Source organism: Salvelinus sp. IW2-2015, linkage group LG6.1 (assembly GCF_002910315.2).
Source record: "Salvelinus sp. IW2-2015 linkage group LG6.1, ASM291031v2, whole genome shotgun sequence".
Lineage (NCBI taxonomy): Eukaryota > Metazoa > Chordata > Actinopteri > Salmoniformes > Salmonidae > Salvelinus > Salvelinus sp. IW2-2015.
The window spans coordinates 7,841,387-7,864,201 of NC_036845.1; the positions used below are offsets into that span (position 1 = coordinate 7,841,387).

At 40.8% G+C, this 22,815-nt stretch overlaps 2 protein-coding genes across 3 annotated transcripts in view; both read left to right on the plus strand.

Annotated features, from left to right (window-relative positions):
- Positions 1-107: 107 nt before the first annotated feature.
- LOC139027882 (protein cordon-bleu-like) lies at positions 108-18,442 on the plus strand. 2 transcript variants are annotated; one of them, XM_070443946.1, is made up of 4 exons: positions 108-283; positions 677-844; positions 13,437-13,643; positions 16,633-18,441. In XM_070443946.1, the coding sequence occupies exons 2-4, from the start codon at positions 792-794 to the stop codon at positions 16,856-16,858; spliced, it is 486 nt and encodes a 161-aa protein (XP_070300047.1). In that variant the 5' UTR covers positions 108-283; positions 677-791; the 3' UTR covers positions 16,859-18,441. The 2 variants fall into 2 exon arrangements, with proteins under 2 accessions (XP_070300047.1, XP_070300048.1); XM_070443947.1 differs by lacking the exons at positions 108-283; positions 677-844 and adding an exon at positions 12,213-12,363 and having other exon boundaries at positions 16,633-18,442.
- A 1,836-nt stretch (positions 18,443-20,278) lies between these two features.
- LOC111964970 (protein cordon-bleu) overlaps positions 20,279-22,815 on the plus strand; it is a 40,238-nt gene continuing 37,701 nt past the window's right edge. The window contains exons 1-5 of the mRNA XM_070443804.1: positions 20,279-20,345; positions 20,465-20,517; positions 20,615-20,702; positions 21,671-21,715; positions 22,274-22,362. Of these exons, the coding sequence (XP_070299905.1) occupies positions 20,279-20,345; positions 20,465-20,517; positions 20,615-20,702; positions 21,671-21,715; positions 22,274-22,362 (342 nt within the window). The remainder of the gene's footprint in view (positions 20,346-20,464; positions 20,518-20,614; positions 20,703-21,670; positions 21,716-22,273; positions 22,363-22,815) is intronic.

Genomic DNA, 22,815 nt, shown 5'->3' on the forward strand with positions numbered 1-22,815 from the left:
AATGTAGGCTGTTGTTGTGTGCAAAGAAATGGGCGGGGTTTAAGTGAATTAAATATTGCAAGGGATGCTTTGCCTTGCGTGCGTCCCAATCCTACTGCTTGCTCGCCTTCTGGAGCTGGCAAGAAGTGGCAGTGAATTCCCAATGAGCATGATTGACATTTGAGTGCTGACGAAGGCGGGCTCGGACTAGAACAGGGACAACCGGCATTTACACGGATTATTCCGAAATCGCTTTGCAATTGCCTGTTATGAGAATATGAATTAAAACAATGTTTGAGTCGACGTAAGTAAACTATTCTACCTATCACACCCTGAATGTTTATGCGGTTACTTTGTATCTCTGCGCTGCGACTTTTTGTTGTGAAGACAACTGTTACTATGTTGCAGGACTTTAGTCTGCAAATGACTGTCAAATTTGAGCAGTCACTTTTGAATGGACCAATAAATCCTATTTTGTAATTAATGTGAAACTAATGTGTATTTTTTTTAAATAGCCTAGCCTACRGACATTGTGTTGACTGCATTTTCGCCTAGAAGTAACCAAACAAAATTCTCAACTATTGTTTCATTAGAAAAATAGCACCTACATTTTGTTTAAGAATTATAAATGATAAAATAACACTTTTTTTTTGTGTTTTTGTCCTTCTTTTGGTTATTTGGATATCAACGGGCTTAGATATCAGTAGAGCTTTGGTGTCCTTGATGACAGATGACAGGACAAAAGGAAAATATTGAGGATAGCCAAACGTTTACCATTGAAGTTGGATATTAGCAAAAACAGTCAGTGCCACATGCAGAAGATGGACTTTGGAGAAGTCAACACAGCCACAAAACCTCCAATAGGGTAAGTGTGAGTAATTTGAGGTCTCTAATAACTGTTTGTCTTTCCCACTCCAAATGTGTATATTAATAAGTATTGTGTTTGAATAACTGTTCAAACAATCCAATTATCATAATATTGAGGGATGGAGACAGACTTGGTCATAAGGTGACTTGATACAAGAGAAACATGGAGAATGCCAATTTGCCACCTAGCAGGCCTTTGCATATATCATATGTATATATGAGGCTATATTCTTTAAAAACAATATACACTTCATGAATTGTAAGCCTAAAAAAGTKTTTCTCTCTCTCTGTAGTTGTCAGTAGACACATCAAAAGTCATAGCATACAGTATTGTATGTATTGACAGGCAGAGAATTCCATTGTAGTTGAATTCTATGGGGAAAAAACTTGCATGACCCCTGATTGGAAAACAACTGTGGACCAGTCCACAACAGAAGCTTTTGTGCAGTGGCATACTGAATTGTTACTGTCTCTGTAGTTCTTTTGTCACCTCTGTTGTTGACTCAATATGCTGCATCTTCTTCCCATTGGCGACGGCAACACAAAACAATCTCTAAAACTGCTGGGTTACGCTGTTTAGGCACTTTAAATATATCCTAATCTACACAATTACATCATACAGTGTAATTCAAATCTTCTTACAGATGTAAATCGGACACTTCTGTACTGGGATTGTTGTATAGTAATTATTCTGTATCTTTTTGTGCCGCAACACGTTCTATCCTTCAGGTGTCATAATGTGGTAGAATCTATTTACTGGTGTTGTGGTAGGCTGAAGTCCACAACCCTTATTACCTGCAAGTAAACAAAATCCTTTGTATTTTGCACCCATGGTCTTGCATCTCCTCCACCCTGCTGAAGGCTTTTATATAATCACCTCCTATGACATGTTGCAGAAAGCACATGATGAATAGTGGTTATTTAAAGACAGCAGTTGCTGAACATTCCTCTCTGCTCTGCCTGTCCCTCTGGAGACCAGTGGTGCCAGTTCCTTGGTTGTTCCCATTGACTGAACATTTTTCAAATCTCTTTTTCAAGTGATCCCTGGTCAAGAAAAGTAGTAGTTGGGTCATTCCATTGATTAGGTGCCTTTTGAGTAGTGTAACTTGGCAAAAAAAAGAATAATTAAATTCACATTTATTTTATGTCATAAAGAGCACGTTCAACTTATTAAAAAACATGTTTTCCCTTCTCAAGAGATTAAATAAAGAAATTACTATAGTAAGTGCCTATTTACAGGGTTGAGGACTCACTAATCACATGAGATAAATAATAGTTTTCAGAAATGACTATCAAAGCAACAAAATTATGGCTTTACAATGATGGTGAAAACTTGGGGTTAAGTGAGTTAAAATCTTCCTGGAAGTCACAGAGGGACATGTCAAAATGCTAAAAGTTTAGTCATAGAAATTCAATAAATCTGATTTTTTATATGTGGTCTATATTAAAGGGTACTTCATTTAATATAACAGGTTTTTCAAATTCAATATTTGTCCACAATTTCTCCTTAAAATATGAAAGGATGCAAAAGGCACTCATTTCGGGGAACGACTCAGTTATTAGATTATTATAATTTTTTTATCCTGACGTAACATGTCGAAAGTAGTACCTTTACCAGTTGGTTAAAAAGGTTGTCTTTAGATTACTATGACATCTGCCATCTGTTAGGATGTTCTCCTTTTGTCAGTAAGTCAGCTAACGTCATCACAGTGGCGTTAGCAGCTTTATTTTACATGGCAAGAACAAGAAGGGATGTTTAAAGCGAAACGGAGCCCATAAAACACTCACAGGGAGGTAAGAATGTCCACTTCTGAGGAGATGKGTTATGTCCCAAATGGCACCCTATTCCCTATATAGTATAGTGCACTACTTTTGACCAGTGTCCTATGGTCCCTGTCAACAGACTAGTGTGCCATTTGGGACTCAGTCCATTTCTGAGGAGATTAAATGCTTATTTTTGGTACATGGGTGACTAGATTTGGAAATCTGAGCAGGCAATTTCAGTGGAAACTACTAAAGCAGTATGTGGTTTCAAAGGGATGAAGGACTTTACCAAATGAAGACCTGTAAAGGCCAGGTAGGCAGATAACTGGCAGTCTGTAATTAATGTCTGAGGCTGTGTATGGACCCTGGTCAAAAGTAGTACACTACATAGGGATTAGGGTGCCATTTGAGATACAACTTTCAGACATCCTGAGACACCAGCCAGCATTTTTTAGTTAGGTAGCCCAGAGATCCTTGCTCTTCCTAGCCCTGCTCTGCCTTACTGTGCTATAGGACGTTATAGGGAGTCCAATCCTGATTACAACAGTATGTGTTTAATTTTATGTATATATTTATTTTGCACATTGTCATACAGAAGATGACACAATTGCAAAATATTCCCGCTTACTGTTTTGGTGTGTTTCAACCATGTGGATACTCACTGTATATTGTGACATAGTTACAGTATAACTGCTCTGGAGTTAGCTTGAGTCTATTTGTTGTTTCTCTTTTGTGTGAATTGGAGCATTGTGTGTGTTTTAGGGACTATGAGCAGTTCCAGTCCCAGGTCTAAAAGGCTAAAGTGTACAGACCTAGGCCAAGAGTTTTAATTAGCAGTGTGTGTGTGTTTACTACTGTAAATGCCTGGGCCTGGTGTTGTTGTGTCTGAGCTAAGGGACCATCTATAAGGGTGTATTAATGGGTCTCAGCCCAAGTTGTCTCCAGAGCAGGCATTTCTATTTGTTTTTCAAGAGAAGATCATTTTAAGCTTTTTGCAAGATGAGAGAGGAGTGATGTATTGTTGGCGGTGYTATATGGCTGGAAATAACTATTCCTGTTTTACTGGCCATCGGGTTTAAAATGACCTGACTGCCTGGCACTAGTCTTTATAAATAGTTCTCTGACTGCCTGTCACTAGTCTTTATAAATAGTTCTCTGACTGCTACCACACGCAGCAGATGAATTACATCCATGGATTTTGCAGTGCATATGCTCTACTTGTATTGGGACCTGCCCTATCTAGTTTTACTATTGTTTACACAGTTACAACTCAAGTAAGAATAGTTTTGAAGAGAATATTTTTCAACTTATTGGTAGGTTACATCATAATTATGTAGACACATGCATACCATTTTAGGAAATTGATTGCTTTTAAATGTAATTATTGTAGTCAAGAGGGCAACATGAACACGTTTTAAGTGTGTCATTACTCTACAGCAGTCTGTTGACTAGTTGCACTGTCCTCTCCTGCATGGTGGATATGAGGGGCTGTTTGAACACAAGTTGAGCACTAAGCTACAGGACCTATTTTGGGCCACTGTCAGACTGTGTAGTCTGAGGGGTGTGTGGTAGGTGGGTTTGTGGTGAAGACAGTGTACAGTTGAGACTAGCCCCAAATATTAGGTTAGGTGTGGTAATAATCCTGTGTGTTAGGTGTGGTAATAATCCATTAATGGTATTGTTTTTACATTGGTTGGTTTGGATGTTTGTGATTGTTATTTCACCTGCACCATCACACTGTGGATGGCAGACTGAGTAAGAGGAAGAGCAGTTGTTGATTATAATGATGCTTTAGGTTATCATACGGTGATACTAGTACTGACACTAGTTTACATCTATTTCCTTTTCACACCTTTACTGCAGTAGCCTCCCCTTATTTAACAAATACCATAATCATATGTTAGTCTCATTCTGTGACTGGAAGTGTCTATGGCTAAAAGAGGAGTGGTATAATATGTGTTTCTCTGAGTCCTTCCCTGCAGCAGAGCTTTGTTAATTGAGGGAGTTGCTTAGGGAATATGGAACATGCTAATTGTTATTTCCTGCTGTTCTGTGCCCTCCCTCCCCAGTCCCCACTGCTCAGTGCTCTACTCCCTGTCCTGTGGGATATTACCCTCCACCAGGGATGGTTTCACACACAGCAGCTGGTCTAGAGGGCCAGGTTATACAGTATAATCCTGGTCTGCATCTCAAATGGCACACTACTCCCTATATAGTGCACTACTTTTGACTTTGGCCCATAGGGCTCTGGTAAAAAAGTACTGCACTATATACTGTAGGGATGCAGACCTGGTGTAAAGTGTTGGCTGTACAGTATAGGGGTCTCTTGTTTGCACTGGCATGTGCAATCCTCGAAGATTAGGTTCTGTCTGGGATTGAGAGAGACTGAATCCTGTCCAGTCACATGTGGAACACTGTCTCTATTAAAGGGGACAGGTCTTCTCATGACATGGGTCATGGTTAAGTGAGAGTTGGTCTGAGACCGTGGTCTGAAGCGGTCAGTGGATCAGAGCAGAGACTTAGACTGCTTCCCAAATGGCAACCTATTCTCTACATAGTTCCCTACTTTTGATCAAAGCCCTATGGGCCCTGGTCAAAAGTAGTGCACTATATAGAAATAGGGTGCCCTTTGGGACACTGACATATCTGCAGTAATATGGCATGCTAAAATAATTACCCTATTAACTCAGTACTGCACCATGTGGCTTCAGAGGCTTTGTTTGGTACACTCAGCCATGTGTCTTATAAGTAAACTATAGTTGTATGTATTTGTTGTGTCAATGGCCTACTTCTGAAAGGACTTCAGAACACTGCTCTATGGTGTTTGCTATATTTAATAGTTGCATTAAGACATTCCTGAGGTACTTTGAAGTGAGGATGCTTTGTCATTATTTGTTCACTAGGTAGGCGGCATGCATACACTCTTAAAATTACAGTGCTATCTAGTACCCAAAAGTTTTTGGGGGCTGTACCCGTAGGAGAACCCTTTGAAGAACCCTTTTGGTTCCAGGTTAGAACCCTTTTGGGTTCCATGTAAAACCCTGCCCACAGAGGGTTCTACATGGAACCCAAAGGATCCTACCTATGGGGACAGCCAAAGAGCCCTGTTTTCTAAGAGTGTGTAGTTGAAGTGAATATGTTGACTGTTTTTTCCTGTGGCTGTAATTACTTATGCGGTGTCTCACCTTCAGTCATACATAGACCAGGCAGCCCTGAGTCACCAACCAACCAGGAGCAGATGACCAGACCTAGGCACCTAGRTTACATGTCTCTGACTACTGTGAAGGGAAGAGGTGTGGTGTCTGGTTTGTTACAGTACGACAAGTGGTGCCTCTGCCTCTCCCTTAGGTGGATGTCAGCGAGAACGGCAGCCCAGAGATGCTCTTCTCTTATTCATGTATCTCTCTCTTGCTGCCAATGAGTAATTGATCCCAGAAGGCACCTATGTTAGAGCAAGAGGAGCTGGGTTCACTTGTTCCCCCAGAGATGTGGTTATTAGGTAGTACATGTCCTTCCAGACAGCAGCTTTGGAACGGTCCGAGGCTAGAGAGCTGGAGTATTCTGAGCATGGTGTAGCGTGTGTGGGTGGGTAATGATGCATGGCATTTGGGAAGAGGCCATTGTGGGGGGGGGGGGGGGGGGGAGTGTCTTGAGGATGTTGGAGTGCTCTGGACTGGAACGGAATACACCCTCTACATAGTCTACAACCGAAACATCCACATAGACCTCCATAGTGACTCACCCGCTATCATTATCTAAAAGGAGAACATTTTTAAATCTATACGCAACAAAAATGATACACCCCAAAAAACTTTGGAGACACCGCGAACCATAACCTAAACATAATGAAAACGGCATATATGAAAATATTCATGGGCTTATGTTTGCATTTAAAAACCAATACAACCTTCATGATCTAGTTCTTGGTACATTATTTTATTATACTGATTTGACTTTAGGCTACCTGTTGGTGTTTTCCGTGTTACTGTGCTCAGAGAACTGGGTATTGTAGTAGAGCCAAATACAGTTTTAAATGGACACTTCAGAGAGCACAGGCCAGGTTGTTATCATCAGAAAGCCAATGAAGACCTTGCCATCTCAGCAATAAAACAGGGTGGGCTTTAGTCTACCCGTCGAGTGGTTTGTCATTTGAGAGTCGGGGCATATGCTGAATTAGGAAGCTGCATGCTCTTAGCAACTGCAAACAAATGCCTCTGTGGAGCTCAAATGTCCCCTAGATGCATGTGGGTCATTCACTTTTTGCAGGATACATCTATCAGTCATAAATTCCCAGCTGCTACCAAATAGAGAGCAAGTCTCTCTCTCCTAGTGGTGTAAATATAGGTTGCTATGAGAACACATGGCTCCCAGAGAGCATGCTGCCATTGTTGCTCTGTGGAGTGGCTGAGGGTGAGGGTATTCACTGTCTGMCCTCTGCTCAATAGGGGGGAAACTCAAGTGACAACCGACAAGAATAGCATTAGTTCTAACGTGTGGAAGGGTTAAAGAGCTTCTCAAGGTAGTGTTTCCCCTATATTATTTTAGCAGAGGTGGCTCTTAATTGTTGCAACCGCTGCAAAAAATATGATTTTTATATATATATATATATATATATACACACACAATGTAGAAAATAGTAAAAATAAACAAAAACCCTTGAATGAGTAGGTGTGTCCAAACTTTTGACTGGTATTGTGTGTGTGTGTATATACATGCATACATACTACCGTTCAAAAGTGTGGGGTCACTTAGAAATTTCCTTGTTTATGAAAGAAAAGCATTTTTTTTGTCCATTTTAAAACAACATCGAATTGATCAGAAATACAGTGTAGACATTGTTAATGTTGAAAATGACTATTGTAGCTGGAAACGGCTGATTTTTAATGGAATATCTACATAGTCGTACAGAGGCCCATTATCAGCAACCATCACTCCTGTGTTCCAAAGAGACTTTGTGTTAGCTAATCCAAGTTTATCATTTTAAAAGGCTAATTGATCATTAGAAAACCCTTTTGCAATTATGTTAGTACAGCTGAAAACTGTTGTTCTGATTAAAGAAGCAATAAAACTGGCCTTCTTTAGTTTAGTTTAGTATCTGGAGCATCAGCATTTGTGGGTTCGATTACAGGCTCAAAATGGCCAGAAACAAATAACTTTCTTCTGAAACTTGTCAGTCTATTCTGGATTCTGAGAAATGAAGGCTATTCCATGCGAGAAATTGCCAAGAAACTGAAGATCTCATACAACGCTATGTACTATTCCTTTCACAGATCAGCGCAAACTGGCTCTAACCAAAATAGAAAGAGGAGTGGGGGCCCCGGTGCACAACTGAGCAAGAGGACAAGTACATTAGAGTGTCATTKGAGTGACAAGTCCGCAACTGGCAGCTTCATTAAATAGTACCCACAAAACACCAGTCTCAACGTCAACAGTGAAGAGGCGACTCCAGGATGCTGGCCTTCTAGGCAGAGTTCCTCTGTCCAGTGTCTGTTCTTTTGCACATCTTAATCTTTTCTTTTAATTGGCCAGTCTGAGATATGGCTTTTTCTTTGCAACTCTGCCTAGAAGGCCAGCATCCTAGAGTCGCCTCTTCACTGTTGACGTTGAGACTGGTGTTTTACGAGTACTATTTTAATGAAGCTGCCAGTTGAGGACTTGTGAGGCGTCTGTTCCTTAATGGACAAAAAAATGTGCTTTTATTTCAAAAACAAGGATATTTCTAAGTGACCCCAAACTTTTGTGTGTGTGTGTGTGTGTGGTGAGTACGCTGAGTGGGTGTGTGTGTGGTGGTGTGGTGTGTGTGTGTGTGTGTGTGTGTGTGTGTGTGTGTGTGTGTGTGTGTGTGTGTGTTGTGTGTGTGTGTGTGTGTGTGTTGTTTATTAATTTTTTACTTTTTACCCCTTTTTCGTGATATCCAATTGTCCCATTGCGCACTCCCATATGGACTCGGAGGAGGCGAGGTCGAGAGCCATGCGTCCTCCGAAACGCGACCCTCTCTCTTAACCCAGAAGCCAGCCGCACCACTGTGTCGGAGGAAACACAGTACAACTGGCGACCGATGTCAGCGTGCATGCGCCTGGCCCGCCACCGGAGTCGCTAGAGCACAATGGGACAAGGACATCCCAGCAGGCCAAACCCTTCCCTATCCCGGACGACGCTGGGACAATTATGTGCCGCCTCATCGGTCTCGAATCTGTAGTGACTCCTCAAGCACCACGAAGCAGTGCCTTAGACCGCTGCGCCACTCAGGAGGCTTTATATATATATTTCTGCCGAGATGTGCTTTTAAATACATGTAGATAGTCGTTGGCTCAATTACTGGAATTCTATGGGAACACTAGCAGCAATCCACAGTCTCTCATTGATGTGTGCTGACAGTCTCTCTTTCTCTCTCTCTCAGCACTTGGACACCCTCCAAATGAAGGCAGATTTTTTTTTCTTCCTCAGTCCTTAATCAATAGCTAGTCTGTTGTGGTATTGAAAGATCCCAAATGAGATGGCCAAAGATTTCTAAAACCAGATCAAGCTGCTTTAGCAGACAATGAGAACAATGGGTGAACTATATAATTATCCAAATAAGTATTATATTTACTTGTTTGTCCTTTCATATTATTATTAATATTATTAATAGAAACATTTAAATCAAATCTTCAATGTTTATATTTTGAGCAGTTCCTTCATGTTATTGTATGCTAAGAAAAGCACTATAAGATCAGGAAATAGAATATTAAGATTTTCCTTTACCTTACACACAGTACACAAATAGCAGTATGTTCCAATAGGATCCTAGTTCATATGTAGTATATTATGTTGTTACTAATAATATGCAGCTATTTCATGTGCTAATTATGGTCAGTAAAATAAATGTCTGTTGGAGTGAAATGGGTCACTTGTTTTATTACTCCATAGTATGCCTAAATGCAGTGTCTACTTTTTAGAGGATAGTGCTCCCATTGTTTGGGTCTAATCCCATTGTGCTGCATAGAACTGGCCATGACAGGTGTCTCTCACCACAGTCTCTGTGTCCCAAATGGCGCACTATTCACTTTATAGTGCACTACTTTAGATTGACCAGGGCCTATAGGGCTCTACTCAAAAGTGATGCACCATATACAGATTAGGGTGCCATTTGAGATGCAGCTAGTGTTTCCCCTACCTTCAACTTCTAAAATGACAGGTTGTCATTGTGTACGTCTCTCTTCATCAGGTCTAAACTGGCTCCTGCTTCTAATACACTACAGTCCCAAACTCGACTAACATATTCCACTTTTTTAATAAGACCCAGGGAAGGAAGGAATATTTATTTCCATCATTATTTTGTCAGGATAACTTCTGAACCTCATACAGTACAAGCTCTTATCAGTCTTTCCTTGCAGAGTTAGTCAGTGAGTTGTATCTCCCACTGACTCACTGCTTCCTTTATTGTTGTCCAATACAACAGAGAGCATTATTGATATGAACTTGAGCCCTGTGGCAGAAAGAGCACAGAGGGGTTGACTTATTCCAACTGGATAGTTGCCTAGAGTGGAGCAGAGTCTTATTTGGGCCTTGGAATGTGAACAGTCCCATGCACACAGACTAATCTCGTAATCAGTCTAACACAACACCAGGGTAACAAACTGCCAGGTCAGATTATAGAAGTAGCACCTATTCACTGGTTAGCTAGATACCCTACAGCTACTGCGGTTCCTGTGCTGTGGGGCTTGTTGTGATGCTTACACACTCCCACTGGGTCTAAACAGCTAGGTTAGGTTTCTAGCAGTAGTAAGCCACTCCTCTCAACACCTAGCTGGTTGGTTAGTCACTGGATACTCCCTACTGTAGTCCCCTGTGCTGTACTGTGGGGTGATGTTGTTGAACATATCATAGTGTAACCATACTGTAGCTATCTATGACAATCCCTACTGCAATGTAATCCTGCAATGATTACAGCTGTGAGTCTTTGGGGGTAAGTCTCTAAGAGCTTTGCACACCTGGACTGGACAATATTTGCCTGTTATTCTTTAAAACATTATTCAAATGGTTTGTTGATGATTGCTAGATAGCCATTTTCAATTCTTGCTATAGATTTCCAAGCTGATTTAAGCCAACACTGTAACCGGGGTCACTCAGGAACATATAATGTCGTCGGGGTATGCAACTCCGGTGTAGATTTAGGCTAACCCTTGCCGATGACGAGCATACCCATAATATGATGCAGCCATCACCATGCTTGAAAATATGAAGAGTGATACTCAGTGATGTATTGTATTTGCTCCAAACATTACGCTTTGTATTCAGGACAAAATGTTCATTTCTTTGCCACACTTTGTGTGTTCTTTGTGGTTGAGTCTGTGCTTGAAATTCACTACTCGATTGAGGGACCCCACATTGTATGTGTGGGGTACAGAGATTGGGTAGTCATTAAAAAATCATTATTGAATATGGATTCATGCAACATTTATTATGTGATTTGTTAAGCACATTTTTACTCCTGAACTTATTTAGGCTTGCCATAACAAAGGGGTTGAATACTTAATGACTTAAGACATTTCAGCTTTACATTTTTTTTAAATGAATTGTTCTACAATCAAAATTGCACTTTGACATTATGGGGTATTGTGTGTCTAGACACAAGATCTCAATTTAATCCATTTTAAATTCGGGCTATGACACCAAACATTGTGGAAAAAGTAAAGGGGTGTGAATACTTTCTGAAGGCACTGTATTTACTAAGTCATTGCCACTACTTCAAAAAAATGTTTTAACCTTTATTTTATTATTAGTATTTGTTTTATTTTGCCGAGGCACTTTGGGCACACTGGTTGAATCAACGTTGTTTCCACATAATTTAAATGAAATGACGTTGAACCAACGTGGAATAGACACTGAATTGATATCTGTACCCAGTTAGGGTTAATATAGAATTGTCTGGTGATGTCACTGAGCTCAAGAGAGAAAATGAAACTGTCCTTGATTTACAGATGAGTTTCAAAGGAAGAGAATATCATTGAATTTTCATGTATTTTGGAGTACAATGTCCTTTAAAAAAGTCACCAGAAGTGACCTTCTCAGTCATTCAACAAAATCTTGTATGTGTTTCCATTGGATTGTGTGTTCAATTAAAAAATATCTCGGGTTGATTCCTTTCACAACTGGCCAATGAAGTGGAGAGAGCGGACTGAGTGGTTCTGTGAAAGGTCCATTTGTAACCCAGTCACTGAGGAAACTGCACTTACTGCCCAGCTCAGTAACTGAGTTTTCTTCTCTCTTTAGGAGATTCTCTAATCGCCCAAAAGCGCGTGTGTGTGCGCGTGTGTGTGTGTGCGTTGGCTGACTCTGGAGACAAGGGAATGCTAAGATCTCAGTCTCGTTTGATATTGTTATCCCAATATCAAACACACAGTTACACAGGTGCAGTCTCCCTGACCCATTCATAGTGGTATACTGCAGTACACTGGTTTTGATCATGAAGTTCCTTTCATTTAATCGCCCTCTCTGTAGTGTTTTGAACAATTGTGGTTCAATGGTTCAATTACTCTGTGGATGGATGCCGGACTTAGTTATTAATAATTAACTTAGGTGAGGTTAGAGTCTAAGCACGGTAGTTTGTTGAATGTTCACATGCATGCCTACTCTCCACCTTCACAGAACAAGTTGTCTTCAAGGCTCCTAGAAGAGACCTTTTCCCTGTAGCCCCAGTCCTTGGGAAGGATTTATAAACATGGACTGATATATAGAACGCTTAATCAAAAGCCCAAGGACTGACTTGACGTGAGTGGTGCAGATTTCTCATACTGTTGTTTGCTCAGTAGGGAGAAAGTGTGTAGCTTTTGAACATACCTAGAAGCGAAAAAGCATTAATCATTGTAAACTGTATATTATAGTCGAGATAATGGTGTGTGCTGAGACAAAGCTACAATTTGTTCCTGACACGTGTCAAATACGTACAGAGTCAGGTGTAGTGAAAGTTAAGACCACTAATGATTTAGATAATCTTCTTTCAAAGTCCTGCCATCAGTGCAGTTAGCGCCATGTATTTTGGTGCAGTGTAGAGCTGCCGCCTGGGCTCAAAAAAAGAGTTGAACATTTATTTTATGCCTATTTATTCATTTATATATTGAAGCATTATACAGTATAATGACAGACATGAGTTTGGATGAATTGCAATGCATGCTGGTTATCTTTATCCTTGTGTGTTTAGATGGTTACATCATCTCTATACTGTATAAAATAATTGTTTTATTTATTTATTTGCACACAAGAAACTACAAAAGAATGTGATAAAGGTTTAAAAGGCAAACGAAAAGAGCATGTGCAGGAGGGGTTAAAAACCCAGAGAGACTTGTAGAGCACCTCCCCTTTTCTTATTTATAAAACAAGATAACTGCATTAAGTTTTTATAATAATGAACAAATCATGATAAGGAAAGTCCTTGGTGTCAGATTTGAATGGAACATCACATCAACACAGACCATTGTGACCCTGACAACCAATAAACAACCTTTGCATATCTGGAGACAGACTTGCTTATGTAATCTCGCTGAAAGACAGAAAGTCATTGCCATTCAAGTTGCCTCTGTTATGTTTGTTGTCACCTATCCCAGTGCAAAACAGCAAAGTTGTGCAAAGTCTTGTCTATTCTATTTCCCTTTGAATCACCATGACGACCAGACTGCCTTTTCTGGCAGAAAACAACATAATTCATTTCTCTAGGTTGCCACATTCAGGCCAATCTGCAAATGACAATTTCGCTCTAAAATATCTGATTATAAAACTTAACTTAACCCAAAACTTAGCCATATGCCTATCCCTAACCTTATGCCTAACCTCTGTCCATCCCTCAGGAAGAGGATGAAGTCCCGAGCACCCCCTCCGCCCCTGGCCCCCGAGCCCGCCCCCAGGAGAATCTTCCGTAACGCAGTGCCTGACGGGGGAGGCTCAGCGCAGGGCAGTATGGGAAGCATGGTGATGGAGAACATGATGAGGACCAGCGTAGACCTCCACATCACTCTGCCTCAAGGCTACCAGACCAACAGCACAGTGGACGGCAGGTGAGAGGCAACACCACACACTCGTCACATATGCACACGTACACATTACCCCTTCGACCCTCAATTCACAGACTCTGTTATGTATGTGGATGTGGCCTTGTTTGGTATCTGATCGGAGAGGCCTTTTCAAGGTTCCCTCAGTGGCCCAGAATCAGTGTGTGTGTGTGTGTGTGTGTGTGTGTGTGCACATTGTGAGAAGCTGACCTGCCAGAGCCTCTCTGGACTTAATGAGGGTCTCTCTCTCTTTCTGCTGGAGCAGTGAGTGAATCAGACTAGGCCATCCAGGACTCCAGCCCTCATGCAGAAAACAAGACGAGGGCCTCTGTTAATGCTGTTAATGAGTGGCATGTGAGAGTTTCTAAACAGTATTTTTTGTGAACCAATATAGGACTGTGATCCCAGGTCTGTCTGTGAAGTCTTGCCAACTGCTCTGGACAGAGAAAACTGATCTGGGATCAGGCTCGTACAGTGGTCGTCATCTCTCTCACTTGGGGCCGTCTTTTCCATTGCCTTTTACTCTAAGTGATGCTCTTTGCCAAGTCATTTGGCTAACACTTCATTTGGATCGTCCATCTTTAGACTATCAGTAACATTTCAACTAGCTATCTAATACAAAACAAAATTCTAGTTCGAACAGAAAGCTTATTAATTTCAAATTTGGTGTACAAATTTGTTTACGTCACTTAGTGAGCATTTCTCCTTTGCAAAGATAATCCATCCACATGACAGGTGTGGCATATGAAGTAGCTGATGCTGGGGACAATAAAAGTCCACTCTAAAATGTGCAGGTTTATCACACAACACAATGCCATAGATGTCTCCAAGTTTTGAGGGAGCGTGTAATTGGCATAGTGACTGCAGGAATGTCCACTAGAGCTGTTGCCAGAGAATTTAATGTTAATTTCTTGACCATAAGGCACCTCCAATGTCGCGTTAAAGAATTTGACAGTTCAACTTACTGGCCTCAAAACCGCAGACCACATGTAACCACGCCAGTCCAGGACCTCCACATCCGGCTTCTTCGGGATGGTCTTGAGATCACCTGCGGGATGATCTTGAGGCCTATTGTCATGCCATTCWTCCGTCGCCATCACCACATGTTTCAGCATGATAATGCACGGCCCCATATCGCAAGGATCTGTACACAATTCCTGGAAGCTGAAAATGTCCCAGTTCTTCCATGGCCTGCATACTCACCAGACAGACATGTCACCCATTGTTTGGGATGCTCTGGATCGACTTGAATGACAGCGTTCCCGCCAATATCCAGCAACTTCGCACAGCCGTTGAAGAGGAGTGGGACAACATTCCACAGGTCACAATCAACAGCCTGATCAACTCTATGCGAATGAAATGTGTCGCGTTGCGTGAGGCAAATGGTGGTCATACCAAATCCTGACTGGTTTTCTGATCCACATCCATTTCCTTATATGAACTGTAACTCAGTAAAATCTTTTAAATTGTTGCATTTATATTTTTGTTCAATATAGATTCACACATTACTGAGCACAAATCACATCTCACATCTCTAGCCCTAACCTTAAACCTTATCTTAACCTTAAACTTTACCCGTATTCTAAACCTAACCGTAACCTTAGCATACAGTTGCTTATCAACAGATAAGTTTGTTGATAGTACGACCATCTGTAGAGCATTTACAGATGAAAAATCTGGACAATCCAAATTTTGTGTGTCTGACTGTCATTTGATTTATGGGAAATCTGTTTTGCTGTCTCAGTGCATGATAAAGCCCAAGGGAGTTTCATCCAGGTGTCATAAATGTCTTGTAATCACCTGGTTCATGTGTGCAGGAAGCAGTCAGACAACACCCTCTCCATTATGGTGTGTAAGGGTTTTGTCACACTAGTCACACTGTTTTCATTATGATAGGGAATACAGATCAATGTGTTGTGTTTCCAGTGTCTTGTCAAAGCCTCATTTGCTAGCTAGATATGGTATTCTAAGAAGAAAGTTGTAGTAAAAATTAATACATTGTTATTTTCGAATGAACCATAACTCTCCATCCTACAGCTAATGTGTAATGCATTATGATGCAGTTGTAAGACTTGTGATGAGCGAACTTTGCTCTGGTCATTACGAGTTGGTTGTTCAGAGCAGCCCTTAAGCAGTTTTGTCATATGAGCTGTCTTCTCCCAGCAGGCAGTAGAAAGCATCCTTGAGTTTCTCTCTGTCCTGGGTTGACAGTTACCCTTTGACACCTCGTCAGTTGACGTTCTGTATTCCATGACATGGGACTTCATATGACGCTCAAAAACAGAACAATGTATCAGGATTTATTAAGACATTCTACATTCTTAAGTGAAGGATTTAGGACACTGGCCAGTCGGGCTAGTAGACTACAATTTTTACTAGCCCAGGTTACATTATTCTAGCCAAATCTGTGCCATTTGAAATACAAAATGCCAGTCACCTGACGGGCTAGTTTGGCACATTTTCTACCAGCCCTATTTGCAAAGTACTAGCCTCAGGCTAGCGTAATTTCCATCCCTGCATACATATATTATAAGTAGACCAGATGGGTAATTTATTGTCAATTGACTAAGGCTAGATTTCCTATCTGTAATTCATTTAACTTTCTACTTCATTTAACACGTCACTGAGTTCAGATCATTAAATCAGCCTTTTATGTACCAATTTGCAGGCTTATCTAATGCTGTAAGCCGAGCGGCATGAGTGTAATTACAGGTATTCCTATTGGAGCTAAAGGAGGTAACCCTATCTGTCAGTCAGGTCACATCCCAAACGACACCCTATTCCCTATATAGTGCACTACGTTTGACCAGAGCCCATAGCGGTCTTGTCAAAAGTAGTGGTTCTTGGTCAAAGAAGTGCGGTAACTAGAGAATAGGGACTTACCTTGGACTATTCTGTCCCGCTCTACTCTGACGAGCCTGTGACTCTACTTCTACCTGGCTTCCTGTCTGTGACTCAGCCTGGCTTCCTGTGCTGCTTTCGCCTCTCTGTGCAGCAAGGCGCTCATGGACCTGTTGGTGGATCTGTGCAGCCGGTACCACCTGAACCCAGCCTATCACACCCTGGAGCTGCTGTCCAGTGAGGGCCTGTCCCTAGCCTTCAAGCCCAACAGCCTGCTGGGGTCCCTGGATGTTGTTGCCATAAGCATCAGGGAGAAAGTGTTGCAGAACAAAGTGGTGCGGAAACCTCCGCCTAAAGTGCCAGAGGTGAGTACCTGCTGATACTGACCCTGTTATAGAGATCTCTGTGTGTGTGTGTGTGTGTTTGTTTGATACTGTTCTACTGATTGAGGATATGTAGCTGCAATGTGACTGTTAATAAGCAATTAGCTGATTTTATTGTAACTTGAGGATTCATAGTTATCCTCTGTTTAGCCTTCCATGAATGCACATGTATGTTGCACTTCATGAAGTTATTGGAAATGAGTTTGTTCTGGTCTGGGCCTTTTGCTGTTGTTGTAGTGCACGGGTGGGTATCGTTGACTGTTTTTGGGATACAATGAATAAGATGTTTTCAGCATTCATTGAACCTAACCGTTGACACCTAAGAAATGTGATGTATGATTCTCTATGTAACCGTGCGATCGCCCTTTACCTTTTGACACTAAATCGTTGCAGCAGGAAAGGCCACAAAAACCAAAAAGGACTCATGCTAAGGTAGGCAGCAGGTGTTGTAGAGCCAGTCTCTAAACCAGTGGGATTATTGCCGGCTCTCGTGGCTGATTGAGTGTCTTCTCTCTCTGTCTCCAGTGTCTCCTAGTCTCCTCCTACTTACCTAGCATGTGAATRTTTCATGAGTGCCTTACCTTTAGTTACCATGCATTATTTCTACTCTACTCTCAGGCCTCCCTGGCCCTGGGGGCCCTGTTCCCCCTATCTCCCTTTGACCTCCCTTTGGCTGATGGCCAAAGTCTGACACTATTTCACTCTGAGTCATCGACATTGTGGGTAATATTTTATTTAAAGCCAACCGGTATAATGCATTATGATGTGGTTGTAATGCATTTTATGACTTGTAATAAGCATGCACAGTATAAACCCTTTTTTTTTAATAAGTTGCATCAGTAAATATTAGCAAATAGCCACACACAAAAACAGTTGTGATTGTTACACACCCTTGACTGGTAAGTGGTTGACATGATGTTTTCAGAAGGAAAGTCTGTACATTGTGTACTGGTGTGTGACCGTCATGGCCTCCATGATAACAGTATCTTTTGGTGTTTGTCCCAAATGGCACCCTACTTTCTATATAGTGCACTACTTTTGACCAGATCCCTATGGGACCTTGTTAAAAGTAATGCACTATATAGGGAATAGTGTGCCATTTGGAATTCAACCTGTGTTCTTCATAACAACCACCTCAACCCTCTTAGTGCTGCTGGCACTGTTGTTGTGATCCCTCTCTATAGGTACACCAAACACCCTGGGACTGACCAGGCAGTGGCTGCCCACACACAGGCCCTCTCTGTCAGGCCTCGACTTGGCTCCGAGCCTCAGTTACCTTAGAGTGATAGTCTCACCCCCTCTTCCCCTAGGCCTGTCAACAAATGTCTACGTTCTAAGGGAAAAGCTGAAAGTAAAGCATAACCTCTTTTTAAGTGAGGTGGAGTGAAGTTTTTAGTTAACCTTTCTCGCCCCGGGGTTCCGCTAGCGGAACACCCACAACATTCTGCTGCCTTCGCAGAGCGCAAAATTCAAAAAAWATTTTTTTGAAATATTTAACTTCCACACATTAACAAGTCCAATACAGCAAATTAAAGATAAACATCTTGTGAATCCAGCCAACATGTCCGATTTTTAAAATGTTTTACAGCGAAAACACAATATATATTTATGTTAGCTCACCACAATAGCCAAACACTACTCGCCATACGATACTGTTCATATTGTATCCACCTGCAATAGGTAGCTTTGTCAAAAAACTTACTGACAAAATATTTTAGAATTTAAATCTTTTTTTTCTTTTAGTCCACTAACCAAGAACAACTTCATCAAGTATGACAGTCTTATAACATGTTACACAATACATTTATTGTTTGTCGAAAAATGTGCATATTTGAGGTATAAATCATAGTTTTACATTGCAGCTACAATCACAAATAGCACGAAGCAGCCAGACTAATTACAGAGAGCAACGTGAAATACCTAAATACTCATCATAAACCATTTATGAAAAATACAGTGGTGTACAGCAAATGAAACATTAAACATCTTGTGAATCCAGCAATATTTCAGATTTGTAGTGTTTTACAGCGCGAAAACACAATATAGCATTATATTAGCTTACCACAATAGCCAAACACGCAACCGGCATTTATCAGCACAAAAGGTAGCGATCGCAAAAAAACAGAAAAGATATAAAATTAATCACTAACTCTTGACCAACTCATCAGATGACAGCCTACTATCAAGGTTATATACAAACACTTATTGTTTGATTCGAAAATGTGCATATTTTGAGCTTGAAAACCGTGGTTAACATTGTGAAAATGTAGCAACTTTTCCCAGAATCTCCGGATATATTTCTGACACTACTGCTAAATAACTCAATCATCATAACTTTACTAAAAAATACATGTTGGACAGCAAATGAAAGATCCACACTAGTTCTTAATGCAATCGCCGTGTTAGATTTTTTTAAATATATTTAAATCCATAACAAACAGTCTTTACGTTATATTGCGGTAGCATATGCGCCCGCAATAAGGTGGAAAATAGGACTAAACATTTTCCACAGAAATACGAAATAACATCATAAATGGTTCCTACTTTGCTGAGCTTCCATCAGAATCTTGTACAAGGAGTCCTTGGTCCAGAATAATCGTTGTTTGGTTTGATTCCTCTTCTCCTGTCGAATTGCAAGCCATATAGCCATTGGCGCAAACGTGCCCAACTTCACCTGACGCAAAAGAAAAAAAATTATTCAAAACTCGCAATAAACTTCAATAAACTGATACAACTCGGTTGAAAAAAAACTACTTATGATGTTTTATATCACATCTATCAAATAAATATCAGACCGGAGAATCTACAGGTCATATTCCCGAAAGCTTTTCTTAGTATCTCATGCGTATTACCTATATCTGGCTGTCTCTTTACGAAGCAATGATTTCTGCCGAACTACAATATTTCGCCCTTCCAAACAACTCTTGTTCCATTCCTCATCAATAGACACCACCTCTGGACCACTCCACTAGCGAATTACACCCAATCCTCCCACTCTCATGTGGACACTATGTGGAAGGCGTATGAAGTGCATGTATATCCATAGATTTCAGGAAATTAATAGGAAGCCCTGGAACAGGGCAGATTTTCCCACTTCCTGTCAGGAAGTTTGCTGAAATGAGTTCTGTTTTACTCACAGATATAATTCAAACGGTTTTAGAAACTTGAGTGTTTCTATACAATAGTAATAATAATATGACATATGTACGATCTAGAATAGAGTACGAGGCCGTTTAAATTGGGCACAATTTTTTCCCAAAGTGAAATAGCGCCCGCTACACACTAACAGTTTAATCATGGTTTATCCTACGATTCTGACACTTTGTCTCTCTCTCAATATTTCCACTCTAGTTTTTCCCATTGGATTGTACTGTGAGATCTTTACTTTCAAGTTCCATTTAATTACTGAACTTAGACATGGTTCAAATTGAGTTTTATTTCAAATACTTTGAGCGTTTATTGAGCCCGCTGAAGTGCCAGATCGGCATATTGCAGACAAGCTCAAGGGTCAAACAAATACTGTTTGAACCTAGGAGGTTCTCTAATACTGCTTTAATACTGTGTCATCCATTGGCACTAAAGTCACTCTGTTTCCCTGTAAAGAAACGGTGCGTCTGGTGGTGAACTACCACAGGAGCCAGAAGGCGGTGTTGAGGGTGAGTCCTGGTGCCGATGCTCCGTGGAGAGCCGGTCCCAGCTTCTATCTTGTGATGTAGAGTACCTTTTGACCCGTCCCATGTTCTGCTGCTGAAGGACAATGTCAGCAACCACGAGCTGGAGCTGGACAAGTGTCTGAGCGAGCTAGGCATCAGAGAGCTCTACGTACTGGACCAGACTCTTGGTAAATAAACCACCTTATACCCCCATCTCCCCCCACTTCTTCCTATAGAATYGTGACACATTTCTTGCCAATTCCTATGGTCATCCTACGGTACGACAATGATTAAAAGAGTTGACAAGACGGCACAAACAGATCTGGGACCAGGCTATTCCATGTCCTCACATGATATCTACAGTGTTAACCTGGTCCCAGATCAAATCAAGTTTGAAATGTTAAGGAGTTGACATTGTAGCAGAAACAGATCTGAGATCAGGCTAACTGTACCAACCTATCTCTGTTAACAAACTATTACTGTTCCTCTTATTCTTCTCAACCTGTTTTAATCGTATATTTAATTTGAGCTCTCTTCGTTGTTTTCTGTCACGCTTTTACTATATCTATAATACTATATCTATAATATCTATAATATATCTATAATACTATATCCGTAATCAGCACTCACACGTGAGATTGTTTTGAATCAAAGTAACATGCATTACTTTCTTACTGCAGCTAGCTACATCTGTGCCTGTAATGTTTACATGGGGTGTAATTCAGTCTGGGCTAGTTCATCTTATCAGGGTGGCGCTGCAGAATATATATAAGTGAGCTTGTGTTTACATATTTGGTTAAATGAGCTTCGATAAGCACATGCCTTCCAGTGTGTGTACTCTGCCCCCTATGACTCTGCCCTTAGAGAGGAAATATAGACGGTTAGTCATTAGAACACTACTTACAAAGCGTAGTGAGATGTACTGATGCTTGAGTTAAACTAGAGGCAGTTGTCAAATACCATAGTCAGTGTTGTTGGTAGTTTCACTGTAATCCCCCTTTTCTGTAGGCAGGGGTGGGAGGGGTGGGGGATTGCATAGCCAATGACATGGGAAATGATGTATAGTTTTGATAAAGAGAGAATCTTGTGTAGTTAAGGATAGTCTGCATTGCAACAAGGGCCCTTAATGTTGTTGAAATCCTGTGATTGTTTCCAGTTCGTCAACCTAAAATGTCTTCTGCACCTGCTCTAATTTACTCAGGTATTACTGTCTGAATGCTGCTTATTGTTCCCATCCACAATGCTGTAGTGACATTACCTGTAGCTTAACAGTCACTTGTACAGTCACATTAACCCCACTTTGCCGTTCCTTTTCTCCTCGTGGGACAATCTCGCTTGTTTCGTTTGCTTGTTTTACATATCTTAGATCAAATATAAGATACAGTCAATATTATTTCCCTTTCCTTCTGGCTTACAGTGTGTTATGACTGTTTGCTAGATTTATTTTCAGAGGTTGAAGAATAGATGCACTGTCATATTGGAAAAGTTTAGTTGTAGTGCCATCTACTGTTGAAACTGCCTGATTGTAGATAGAGGCTTGAGAGTGTGTTTATGGAGAATACTTTTTGTTGTATGCATGGGTTAAACTTTTAATAACTGACATGACTTGCATAATGTAGTATAGTTCTAGCTGTGGTTTATTTCATCCCATTGGTTAATGAATGAACTGCATGAATGAAAATCTTTATTTTTAGCTCAGTGAGCCAAACCTTTAATTTCGGAGTGAACTGAAACCTATTGTCTGTCCATTCATTGTTAGAATACTTCCGTTCCAACACCTCAAGTGTCGGTGGGGCCGAGAACAAAGGTCTGCTCGGATTCTTTAAGTTCAACAGAAGGAAATCAAAGGTAAGACGGCACAGTTCACTTGTGTTCCAACAGAGTGACATTTATCCCATTGGCTTGGCTAACTTAACACCATAATACCATCTAGAACATAGAGTGTGTGTCTGCAGATCAAGCTGACTTTAAACTGTTGACTTACTATTAATGTATGTTGAAATGCAGGAAAAAGAAGCATATTTTTTTCTGTGTCTTAAATCTTCTACTTAAATAGCTACTGTTATTCTTGAGCTCAACATATGATGGCTTTCCATAAAAATAATTAGTCTTATAGATTTTACTGTCCCGGTGGAAAGGGCTTTTTAACCCTAGCGCTGTACGAGTACTGCTACCGTCTGTCAAATAACTGAAATAACTGCATGTCATGCTTGTATTGTAGTTGCATTCTGATGTATTGCATGTTAGATGTACATTCCATTTCAGACTGAAGAACAGTCGCCTACTATGGACATGGATGGT